At 32.7% G+C, this 13067-nt stretch overlaps 1 protein-coding gene across 5 annotated transcripts in view; it reads left to right on the top strand.

Annotated features, from left to right (window-relative positions):
- Positions 1–13067, top strand: part of ROBO1 (roundabout guidance receptor 1) — a 1292670-nt gene that overhangs the window by 158190 nt on the left and 1121413 nt on the right. For all 5 annotated transcript variants that reach the window (XM_070790446.1, XM_070790260.1, XM_070790403.1 and 2 more), the window contains exon 2: positions 839–977. In XM_070790446.1, coding sequence (XP_070646547.1) covers positions 890–977 — 88 coding nt within the window. In that variant the 5' untranslated portion in view covers positions 839–889. The remainder of the gene's footprint in view (positions 1–838; positions 978–13067) is intronic.

Here is a 13067-nt window from a genome sequence, read left to right as displayed (position 1 = left end):
ACTCCAATACTTTGGCCAGCTTATGTGAAGAGTTGACTCATTGGAAAAGACCCTGATGCTGGGAGGGATTGGGGACAGGAGGAGAAGGGGACGACAGAGGGTGAGATGGCTGGATGGCATCACCGACTCAATGGATATGAGTTTGGGTGAACTCCAGGAGTTGGTGATGGACAGGGAGGCCTGGTGTGCTGCAATTCATGGGGTCGCAAAGAGTCGGACATGACTGAGCGACTGAACTAACTAAAATGGCCTCACATTATATTTATGTACCTGAATGAAGATAGAATTTAGTTCCTTTTTTAATTTTTCTTTTGCTGTGTCCTCAAAAAGTATAGTGACTGGCTTTTTATGAACAGCATGTAAATATTTATTTAGTGAATGAATAACAGTAGAGGTTCTAGGCTTGATGAGAGCATTCTGTATCAAGTGATAGGAAATCAGAAACACTGATCTGTCATCCCCTAACGGATAGAGAAAACCAAGGAATCATTTGCTATTGATATCTGCTAAAAATGAATTTTCAAAATTAATAAGTACTATATTTGCTCAAAAGGTATATCCCAAAATACACTTTGTATAAGTTGTATTCATTTTAACTATTTATGTTTTATAATTTTGATAAATGACATTTTAAAGGATTTGCTCAAAAGGTATATCTCAAAATACACTTTGTATAAGTTGTATTCATTTTAACTATTTATGTTTTATAATTTTGATAAATGACATTTTAAAGGCATTTGCACTATGATTTTTCACAAAATATTTTTAATATTATCTCTATCTCAACATAGCTAACCATGAAAACAATTCTGTTTGTTTTTTTTTTTTTTCCTCCTAGATAAAACATATCTGTATAACTGGCTGGGTGTAATGCAAGGAAGGGACAAAGATGAAATGGACACATGCTCCTTTTTTGGCCATAATATCACTCCTCAGCTTGTCAAAAAGTCACTTGTTCCTGGCACAGCTTATTCCAGGTAAGTGCCATGCATTTGTCTCATCAAACCTTGATCAGCATTTCTTCTTTGCTTTAAGTTCATTTTTATTTTATGTGTTGTAAATTGAATTTGTTTGTTTTCTTTGGAACTTGTAAGTCTGAGTGAATGGTTTCTTAAGTGTGTGTGCTGAGAAATTTCAGAAATCAAATATTATTCTTGAGTATACAGCACTTTGTTAATTTCCTAGAGAAACTGAGAAGATTCACAAAAATCTACTGTTACTGGAATGTGTTAAAAATTACTAAGTGAGTTAGAGTAGTGGAAGAACAATTATAGTTGGGAGCAAAGTACTTGTGTGGGTGACACAAAAAGAATAGCAAAGTCACTGTACATGTTAGTACCGTAGGAAAGAAATATCAGAAAAAGGGAAACATACCTGAAATTCCTTTGGAGTAGTGATATGCTAATTCACAGGTGGAACAATGTCAGAATAAAAATGCAACTTGCTGTGTGTTGCTGCTGTGGTTACTGTTGTTTTTCACAATGTTAGAAATCTTGTTCCTTGATATCATAATTTCATTAATGGTTCTGTATAAAGCTTTCCTTAAGCTCTTTTGTAGGAACTTGATTAAATTCCATTTTAAGGTAGAGGAAAAAAGAAAAATGTATTAACACACTAATCAGAATGTAATGTCAATGTTCCTCATAGTTAAAACTATGGGGAAATGATAGTTAACTTGGATATATTTTAATACATCATCATAATTTAGCCAAGTTATCTATAAAATAATGACATTTGGTGTTTTATTAAACCAAAATGTGAAGCCTGAGTTTTTTTTTTCTCCTTGTTTTAATATTCATAACTATTTGTAACTTATCATGCATATCCACATACAAATCAGATTTTCAAATATTTATAATCTTGGAATTTGAATTTTTCTCCTGGTGGGTTAAAATTGATATATTTATTTAGAAATAAAGAGTTATGAACAAAAAGTGTATTTAGATCTGTTAAAAGTATTTCCAGAGGGTGGAAGTATATAGCAAAGTTAAAGTCTGTTGTAGCAAAGTCTGTTTATCTGCTTTGTACTCTGTTAGAGTGACACTCTGAAATTATTACTAAACCACTAAAGTTTTTCATTTTAACCTGTCCATTCTATTATCTTGCCATTCTTTTGCTGAGTACTGACTAAAATTAGTGAATGAATCCAAATCAAAAAATGACAATATGAAAAAATGTTAAACATTTTTAAGTGTATTAAAATGCAAATATAAATATAAAATAGTTTGTTGTATTTCAAAGTATCAGGATTAAAAAGATTATATGAAAGTGTTTTGTAAGCTGTGACTATAGTTTCAGGTATAGTGTCGATGCAATTGTCCTTATCAGCTAATAACTGCTCCAGGTCAATAAATTTAGCCCATAATATAGTTTTTGACCAGGTAATCAAATCTCAAAATGGTCTAGTGTGGTGTTAGTCATCTTTATTAATCTAGATATGTAGATTACTTCTACATATATAGATTGTGTGTACAAAGTATATGGTACGTAATGGGTGTAAGATTTATCTGTGTAACATAGAGTTACCTTTGTAGTCAAGAAAATATATAAATTCAAAGAAGACATATCAACTTGAACACTTAATTCCAAAATTTATCAAAACTTACTATCTTACATGCAAGCATTTCAAGACTAAAGAGAGCTTAAAATGCATGAGTTTATTTAATACAATCTATAGATCAGGTACATAGATGATCAATTGGCTAGCAGTTAGCAAAAATATGTTATACAGATTAGAAACTCAAGGCCTATTTTGAGACAATGCCTTGAAGAGAAGCAAGGATACCCCCAAAATTGGGATTTATAAACCTAAATGTCTTTCCTGTCCAGGACCAGAGAGTTCAAGAATTATTTCAAAGTGATTTACCTGTCAAAAGAAATACACTGTTAGCTTTGAAAAGGAACATCTGCAGAGTGGATTTTCTTAACTGCCTCCATCCAGAAACGTTGGTTTCAGGCTAAGGAGATTAGAAAATCTATTGAAAGGAGTCCTCAGTCTCAAAATCTCTCCTCCTTTACATTAAAGTGAAGTGAGATCTCACATGAAGTGAGATCCTGATTCTTCCTGTTGCTGTTCCAGCTTTATTACGTTCAGTAGAGGCCCTTGACCTGAACTGAGTTTAACATAGCTCAGAAGATCAAAGACAGACGATTGAATACCAGTGACTTTTTCAAAACGCAGTTTCTCATTCAGCTGATTTGCTTCTAATCTTTCCCTTAAGAAAGAATATCCTCCTTCATAAGAAATTAATTTCAAAAGTCAGATAAGTAGAACAAAACAAAAAAAAAAGTACCATGTTTCTAAAAAACTAAGGAGGCGTATATGTCTTTAGAATGTAACTTGATGAGCTGTGAGTAGAGCATCTACCAGAACAAGATCCCTCAGGGTACAAGATGCCTAATTAAAAAGCTATGAAGACAGCTATCATAATGAAGATTATTTCATTTTCACATAATAAAGAGGTTTTCACTCACACTGTGATGAGGTTTTGCTGTTGTTTAGTTGATAGGTTGCGTTCAACTCTGTGACCCCATGGACTGTAGTCTACCAGGCTCTGCTGTCCATGGGATTTCCAAAGCAAAAATACAGGAGTGGGTTACCATTTCCTTCTCCAGAGAATCTTCCTGACTCACGGATCAAACCTGCACCTCTTGCATTGGCAGGCAGATTCTTTCTTTACCACTGAGCCACCAGGGAAATCCTATGATGTGGTTACTAGGTGTGATTCAATATTAAAAGAATGCTTGAATTGATAGATTACCAAGCTCAGGGTTTTTTTTTTTTTTTAATTTTATTTTATTTTTAAACTTTACATAATTGTATTAGTTTTGCCAAATATCAAAATGAATCCGCCACAGGCATACATGTGTTCCCCATCCTGAACCCTCCTCCCTCCTCCCTCCCCACATTTTTAAAACTGTTATGTTTTAAAACATTGTCTGTGAAGTGGTTGGTAGATCAGAAATGACTGGAAATTAGATGTCCACTTGAAATGAAAAAATACTCTTTTTGGTGAAAATTTAACCCATTTTAAAAGAAATGGAATAATTAAGAGGTGGATCCTAGGAATGAGTGTCCCTTGCCCGTTTGAGTTGCTGCCTTTGGTGTATAGAGAGCCCATTAAAGACTCTGTAATAAAACCAGTTAGATGTTCATCTTTTCAATTTTCCTCATCTCTTATTCACATATAAAAAACTCTTAAATCAACTGTGGTTATCTCTTGAGGCATGCTTACCTGGGCTAGGCCAGATGTTTATTTAATCTCTGCTATGAAGAACCCTGACAGTTACCCATCTTCCATTTTGAATATCTACCTCTGATTGCAAAGGATGTCATAAAGATAATAAAAAACAAATGTTAAATGATATGTTTTAAAAGTATACATTTTATATATAGTTGGCTGAATTGAAAATCGGAAGAACATCAATGATGAAAATGTTGAATTCTAAGTATATATTGTAAGATTTTAAATGGAGATATGTGAGGATGAGAAAGTGCACAGGGTTGCATTTCTCTTTGAATACATCTGACAGCCCACTTTAGAGTTAAATGTGATTTATTTTTCCCTCTCTCTTCTCTGAATGTGCAGCAGTGCTGTCCTTCATTAAAGATGCAGGTGCTGACAGGGTTATTTCCTTTGCCCGGCCTCATGTCAACAAGCCTTGAGTGTGAAATTGTCTGAAATGATTCACTGCTTACCCTCCCCACCCATCCACCCATCCCCAGCCACCACCACTTCAGTTCCTTGATGCTTTAGTCAAAGGATGGTAATGGCAAGGAGCTAAGTGTTATCTGGACCTGAATCATCCATGGATAAATTGCAAATGTTAATGAAATAATTCTTTACACAAAATTCTAGAAATAATAGGAAGTATGTACATACAACTCCAAAGCTTCCCTAAGTTTTGTGATTAGTTTTATGTGTTAAATTCCCAGTAGATTTTGAATAGATTTGAGGGATTATTTCAGATTTTAAAAATCTTCTGTATAATGCAAAAAAAAAAAGAAAAAAGAAAGTAAGTTTCTTTTTTTTTAATTTTATTTTATTTTTAAACTTTACAATATTATATTAGTTTTGCCAAATATCGAAATGAATCCGCCACAGGTATACATTTGTTCCCCATCCTGAACCCTCCTCCCTCCTCCCTCCCCATACCATCCCTCTGGGTCGTCCCAGTGCACCAGCCCCAAGCATCCAGTATCTTGCATCGAACCTGGACTGGCGACTCGTTTCATACATGATATTATACATGTTTCAATGCCATTCTCCCAAATCTTCCCACCCTCTCCCTCTCCAACAGAGTCCATAAGACCATTCTATACATCAGTTTCTGAAATTAAAATATGATAGAATCTTTAAACATTTTTTATTTGACTAATTTATTTAACTAAGAATGTTTCATCTATGCATTCCACAAAGGGTTTTATCCACAATTTTTTTTTTCAAAAGTTGTTATTAGTTTCTATAGCACAGTAGCCATGGGAAATTGATAAGAAAAATGTATATATTATTTGGAGACTATAGTATTGCTTGTTCTTAGGTAGTTTGTTTTTTTTTTTTAAGTTGCACTGACTATTCAGAAGTGTATCAATTAATTTTAAAAATTTACAAAGGTGCTTGTCTCTTCTACTAGAATAAAATATTCAGACTTAAAATTACTTTAAAATGTTATTTAACTCTTCCAATTATGCATTGATAGAAATTTTACTATTAAAAACATGGGTTGATTATAAAGGCTACTTAGTAAATCTGTATGACCAGAAAAGTGTTTCTCAATATTTTTTCCGTATATTTTTTTCATAAATATATATTTTTTGAATGTTTATTAAAACTAAAGTTGCCAATGGCCCATAATAGATCCACTGAAGCAGAGAGCCTGGTTTTGACCCAAGGAACCAGAAGTTTTACAAATACCCTCTATTAATGTAGTACACAGAACATTTAAGAACTATAGCTTTTGACAAAGTTTAGGTTGACATAATAAACAGGTTCAAAACTACTTATTATCTGTATAAAGAGATGAAAATATTTGAAGATATTTATTTTATATATATTGCAAGGAATTGGGAGAACAAATTTAAGGCTAATGCTGTTTATTTTGCATTGTTTTACTTACGTTTCTTGCTATTTTGTCTTATAATATTATTTATAGTTTGAAAAATACAATTTTGAGGCAATAGCTCAAGAAAATAGCCACTGAGGAAATCAATCGTGAAAATTAACCTGTATAATTAAACATGTCTTTACAGATTCTAACTTAGTTTTGCCTAATAGGTAAAAGGTTTCCTAAACTTTGTCCCAGTCTTAATAAAGTATTGTCTCAGACATAAGTGGCTGGGAATTTATATCCAAATTAGAATAATTTATGAGTTATGTAAACTTTCTGAAAAAAAGGCTAAGAATCAGAGTTGCATTATGACTAATGGGAGCCATAGCTACTTCTGCCTTTGTGGAGTTTTTTGCCATGAAAGAGCATAAAACACTGTTTATTAAAATTGTGTTGGCATCAACATGAATATAATCTTTGACTGTAAATGTTTATTTTCGTCTTTTGATTTTCAAATGAATGAAATATTTTCATGAGCCCCAGCTGAATTGTTGGCTGACACTGTCACTGTGTTTATTTTTTTTTTCCCCCTTGCAATTTTTATTTTTTTAAATTTTATTTTATTTTTAAACTTTATGATATTGTATTGGTAGTGGGTAAGTCAGATCTGTTAGGGACTGTAAAAAGACAAAGTATGAATTTATGACTTATGCATGAATATGATATCTAAAACCAATAGTCACTACAAACTAAATAGAATAAAAACTTAATTTTACACATTTCTATAAGCATTATAGAACACTAGAAGAAAATCATTAAATAAACCAGATATTTTTTGTATACTGCTTTTCAAATTTTGTTTAAAAATAATAGAAGAACATACCCATAAAGAGAAAGGGTGGATGGAAAGAAGAAAAGGACAGGAGGAAAGAAGGGAAAGAAAGAAGAGAAGAAGGACAACTCAGGAAACATCAAGAGTATCAAAAGTTCATAGCAGAGAAAAGGTGACCTTTGGCTCAGAAGGGCTGTATTTGAACCGTGTCTTTGCTATGTATTAGTTATGTTACTTTGTCCAATTACTTCTTCTCTCCTTATGTCAGTTTACCCCTCAGAAAGAATGTCAGAATTATCCCGTGTTATTTTTATCTGAATGATAGATTAAATGATCAAATAATTTGGATATTATTATAAGGAGTTGCTCTTACTAACATTGATGATAATCTCATTATTGTCTAAAATCAAATGTCACTGGCCCAGTCTGAACTGTATGGGTATAGTGGGACAGTAGCTAATTACAAGTGCCATTGAGGGGAAAAAAAGACATGTCCAATAAGTAAGGATGAGGTTATCTGTAGAACAATTCGAGGAGCTCATGAAAGACCTCACGAAGCAGGTGAACAAAAACAGTCCATTAATTAAGTTCCTACTATGGGGTAGGTACCTGAGTTTTAGGAGTTCTCTCTGAGTGGGGAAAGAAAATTTGGGGCTCATGCCAGGAGACAGAGTCACGATGACTGTGAGAACTCTTGTTTGGCTGGTAGAAAGGAAAAATGTATATTAAGGGATGTTTGCAGATAGTCCAGAGAGTAATTTGAAATTCAAATCTTGAGGAACATTTTATACTGAGCTAAGCAGTTTTAAAGATAAACTCTGGTCAAAAGGGAGTTGATGGGAGAGTTTAAGGTGGGAAGTAGCCAAATAAGTTTTTTTTCTTAACTGTAATTCAGTGGAAATGTGGTTGGTCCATCTAATTGTTTCATTTATCATCAAATTATTTCTTTTATTTTTATTTATTAATTCAACACCTATTTGACTTTTAACACTGCACAGTACTTTTTAAGGTTGGAAGAAGCAATGTAAATATAAACCAGCATTGTATCTTCTTACTTTATTTTTCTCTGTAAAGGAAAAAATAGTAAAAGAAAAAAAATTGTACATCTAATTTTTCAATTATAAATTATCATTATAATAGAAGAGAGGAAAGCACTGTTGGGGGTTTTTAGAATTATTATCATAACCAAAAAAATGGAAGCAATGTATAGAAATTATTCATGGAATGTTTATTTATATATGAATAAATTAGCAAGAGGAAGAGATTGCTAAAACTATGGCAGATGCCTCACTATACAGACAACAAAGATAGGAAAGGGACATGTTTGAAAATAAAACGTGTAGGATGTAGAGTCAGAAAAACTGGGTGATGATAGAAAGTGAGGAGAAGAAGGAGAGAGAGGCATCACGAATGACTTCAAGACTCATTGTTGGAAGATAGGCCGATGGTGACATCATTAATGAAATTAGGTAGACAGGAGCATGCTACGAGGTGATTTTATTTTTGTGTATTTATTGTTTGATGACTTACAATATACAGTTGTTTTACAAGATCAAATAGAAAAGGTATTCAGGTATACTTCCATTTGGTTTTTAGAAGCAATATTTGCTTTATGTTTTTTGCTGGACTTTAGTTGAATGACTTTATAATGCTATTTAAAGTCACCATTCATATATACACTTGTGTATATATGCATATATGTACATTATTTACCATTATCTTTTGTACGGATATTAATGCCATTCAAACTTTTTTGGACAATTAAACAAGTTAGTGTTCATAAGATCAATAATGCAATCAAACTATGGAATAAATCATTGTTAAGATGTCTAGTATATATGATTTATTCTCTTAGTGTAATTGTGTTTCTCAGGTTTTTTCCTCACTTCACTGACACAAGCACATTTAAAATATTCCTTGACTGTATGTCATTTGGTTTCATGATGTGACCTTTGTTTACTTGTTGTTTATATATGTGTGTTTGTGGGTGCTAAATAGGATTAGAAATCTTATTTCTATTGGAAATAGAAGTGTCGAGTCTAAAGAGAAGAAATGCTTTAAAAAGTAAAATGCATTCCTTATTTTCAAGAGAATGTCACTCAACTAGAGATGAGATCTTGAGAGAATTTGCCAGCTGTACTCAGTTCCATGCTCTTCATTAGCCTTGGTCTACTAGTATAAGGCTTCCCCTAATTGTTTAAGGAGATGGAAGCAAACTAACAGACCTCATTAGCTATAGGTCACTCAATGAAGAAGCTCATCTTTGTAATCTAGCTGTAGAGCCCAGGACCATTCTGCTTTGACGATATGGCCTTTGTGATGAACCTGGCTTGAAAAACCCCATGTGTCACACGCTTCACCTAATTAAGCCATCAGAATGCATTGCAGCAAACAGAGTGTCTCATATGGACTGGTCTAAGTAATTTTGCTCCTCTATTGCTTGGTTAATAGAGAGGCGCTGTTCTAGATTATGACTGATAGAGGCTATATCGTACAGCTGTTGTAATTGTGCCTGAGGGTAGAAAAAGCCTGTCGTAAAAAATTCTCTATTTGCCAGAGACACTGTCTTTACTTCATTCAGCTGTTTTCCCCAGATTGCCTAGTAAGCATTCATTTGTTCTTTCTCTTTACTTGCAGCTTTTCTCTGTTCACACACCTGTTTCCTTTGTTGTAGAAACAGACTCAGCCTCTGCTATATTTTCACATGGGACAATTACTTGGAAAATGATTTTTTTATTGATTCTGTAATTAGTAAATAAAATGGGTATCCCAGACTATTAAAAAGAACATATAAATAAATTAACATAAAAAGTTGCATGTGGGCCTTGAAAGTATGAAAACTGACATTCTTCCTAAAAAATAATCCACAGGGCAAATTTTGAAAGACATGGCATTTAATGATATGACATAGCTTTATATGTGTGTATATATATACATGTATATATATACACATATATGCATACCTATGAAATAATTGTCATAACACATATATGTATGAATGAATGTATATATATAAACTACTTATATTGAAGTACAAATGCACATATAAAATAGTATTTGTGTTTATATTTCTAAATTATTCATATAGACTTTATATACATAAAGGCTGCTATAGAAGTTAAAAAATTATGATCTATCCTCTTTGAAGTAAGATAAAATCAAGACATGACATTTTTCCCATCTATGTTAATAGTCATTCTGTAAATTAATGTTTTACTCTTATAGACTCACAGCTTGACATGCAATTCAATCAAAAGCATAGCATGGTATAACTACCACCATAAGCATGGTATAAGTAGTCAGCTGGGGGTAGTGGCCCCACATCCTATGCTGTGGGTCTTCTTCATGATGTCATTATTCACCTTGTCACTGGGTCAGAGATTTTTCTTATAACTTTGTGACACTAATCACTTCTTGTCTCTTCTATTGGACCCATTTTTTCTTTTCCTGGATTTTTGTTTTCTAATATGAGAATATTGTGGTTTTTAGGTAGTTTCAGAAGAGGAAGTGTTATTTATCTTTAACAATTTATAGCTTATTTCATGTTCTTTAAATAATCTGAATTTCTCCAAATGTAACTTGACAGTACTATCTCTATTATCTCATTTTAAGGAAAAAAATGTGCCACCAATTAAGCCATGACACAATGTCTTAAGAATATTTCTGTGTGATGCATTAATCAGACCAACCTCTTAATACTTTCAAGTTTCGTTCTCCTTTCTGAAGGAATAGACAGTTTCTCATGCATTTAGTTAGGTGGTGACAAACAATCCTTTTGAAGTATCTCAGGAATCAGGCACTTTTTGCTACCTAAGTGTTTCTTCCTTCTTTTATTAAATAGCTTAATTTTTGTTTCACAAAAAAATACAGATTTTTGGCCATTTCTCTAACAATAAATACTTTCTCAGCAGTGTTAAATCTATGCCCAAATTTTTGTTTTAAGCTTCAAATAACAATAGCATTTACTGACAATGTATTTACTGACAATAGAGGAATTGGGGAAGACATTTTAAATTATAATTAAACTCAACTTGTACATCCCCATAATGAATGTAGCTTAACTGAAATGACTGCAGTGTCAACAGTTCTGACCAAAGAATAGCGCGACAGTCAATGTCAATCATATCAAAATCACTGCCTGGCTCACAGCTATTCTAAAATGCCATTAACTGTAAAAATTTAGAATCAAAATATGAAACAATGACTTCAAATTGATGAAATATGATATATGAAGGGAAATTGAGCCTGATGTAGCCCACATGCTCCTCTAAGCTGTTTTATGTAAAGGTACAAATACTCAGTGGCAACCAGGTTTTTGTAATAGTGCCTTATTTTAAAGCCACAAGCTTGGCAAACATAAAGGAAAAAAATAGTATAATAAGAATACAAACAGGATTAAAATGTATCCATTCAGAGCCTCATGGTTTTTTCCCTTCCAGAAGTAGTGTCTTTCTAAGGTTTAGAAATCTATTAATCAGAAAAATAAGCCCATTCACTTACAGTGCTACTACCATAATGAGAGTTGACATTTCTAAGCACTCTGCGTGGTGTTGAAATTAATGTTATATGTCTTTATTAGCATAACTGTGTATTTTTTTCACTGAAGTTCTTAGGTAGAAAAAAATAGTAGATACTGTGCTGTTTATCCACAAGTTGGTGCGATAATATCAATTTAATGGTGTCTATTATAAATTGGAATCTTTTAATAATAAATCTATATAATAATTATTATGAATATTTATATCAATGCAATATAAGAATGGCCTTATAATACTTTATTTTCAAAAGTATACTAAAATTATGTACAGAGGAGTAGTTTCTAAGTGTTAGATAGTGGATATATAATCAAAGATCAACTAATACTGATAAGAAGTTAGTGTTACTCCTTAGTCAACCTACTAGTCAATCAATTACTCAGATTATTTCACTTGCCAATGGTGTAAAGCCTATTTCATTGAATCCTATTTTTAGCATCATCGCCAAATACTTTTGTTGTTAAAACTAAGCTTAGCTTTGTAGAAAAATGCCAAACCGTCCATGCACCATTTTGCCTTCTTCCCAGCAGTGAACGAGAGTTCAGCGTTGCTCCATTTCCTTCTCAGCATTTGGTGTCATCTGTGTTCTGGATTTTAGCCATTCTAATAGCTGTGTAATGGTATCTGATTTTTGCCTTAATTTGCTGTTCTCTAATAATATCTGATGTTGGGCATGTTTTCATATGTCTATTTGCCATATGTATTTCATCTTCAGTGAAGTGTCTGTTTAGAACTTTTGTCCATTTTTTAATCAAGTTGTTTGTTTTCTTGTTGACTTTTAAGAGTGCTTTGTATATTTTGGAAACAGTCTTTTATCAGTTTTGTCTTTTACAAATATTTTCTCCCAGTATGTGACTTATCTATTTATTCTCCTAGCACTTTTTGTGGAGCCAAAGTTTTTAATTTTAATGAAGTCCAGAGTATATATTTTTTTCCTTTATGGATCATGCTTTTCATGTTGTTTCTAAAATGCATTGTCAAATCCAAAATCACATAGGTTTTCCCATAAGAACTTTTAAATTTGTGATATTACTGCACATTACAAAAGAGTTTATTTTGACTATATAGAATAGTAGTTTCCTTGTAATGTTTTCACTGTAAAGAAACAATTGGAGAGAATATCATCTGACTGATGAAATCAGAATTGTATGTGAAAATGGTAATATTAATGTTATTTTTGTCAAGATAACCATAAAATATAATTTATACATTAATTGGAAATAATAGTCTGTGTCATCACTAAATGATTTTTTGTCATTGTAAAATATTAAATGCGACTAGAAAAAGGAGAAACAAAATTAAGTTTGAAAAGAAATACCAGAGAAAATTTATGTGAAAAGGAAAGACTTCTTTAAGAAACCAATAGTTTCGTGGAGACAGGAGAGAAGATTCAGAAGTGTTATTTAGGTAGAACAAGTTCATGTGGGTCAAATCGGTTAATGTGCTCTGGGTGTACAAGGAAGCAGTTCCACACCCTCTGGGAATGTCTGGAAGTTGGTTTTTAAGGGCTTCCCTAGTGGGTCAGATGATAATGAATCTGCCTGCAATGCAGGAGACCTGTGTTCAATCCCTGGCTTGGAAAGATCCCCTGGAGAAGGAATTGGCAACCCATTCCAGTATCCTTGCCTAGAGAATCCCATGGACAGAGGAGC

The sequence above is a fragment of the Bos indicus genome, chromosome 1 (genome assembly GCF_029378745.1).
Source record: "Bos indicus isolate NIAB-ARS_2022 breed Sahiwal x Tharparkar chromosome 1, NIAB-ARS_B.indTharparkar_mat_pri_1.0, whole genome shotgun sequence".
Classification (NCBI taxonomy): domain Eukaryota; kingdom Metazoa; phylum Chordata; class Mammalia; order Artiodactyla; family Bovidae; genus Bos; species Bos indicus.
This window is presented reverse-complemented; position numbering and strand designations above follow the sequence as displayed.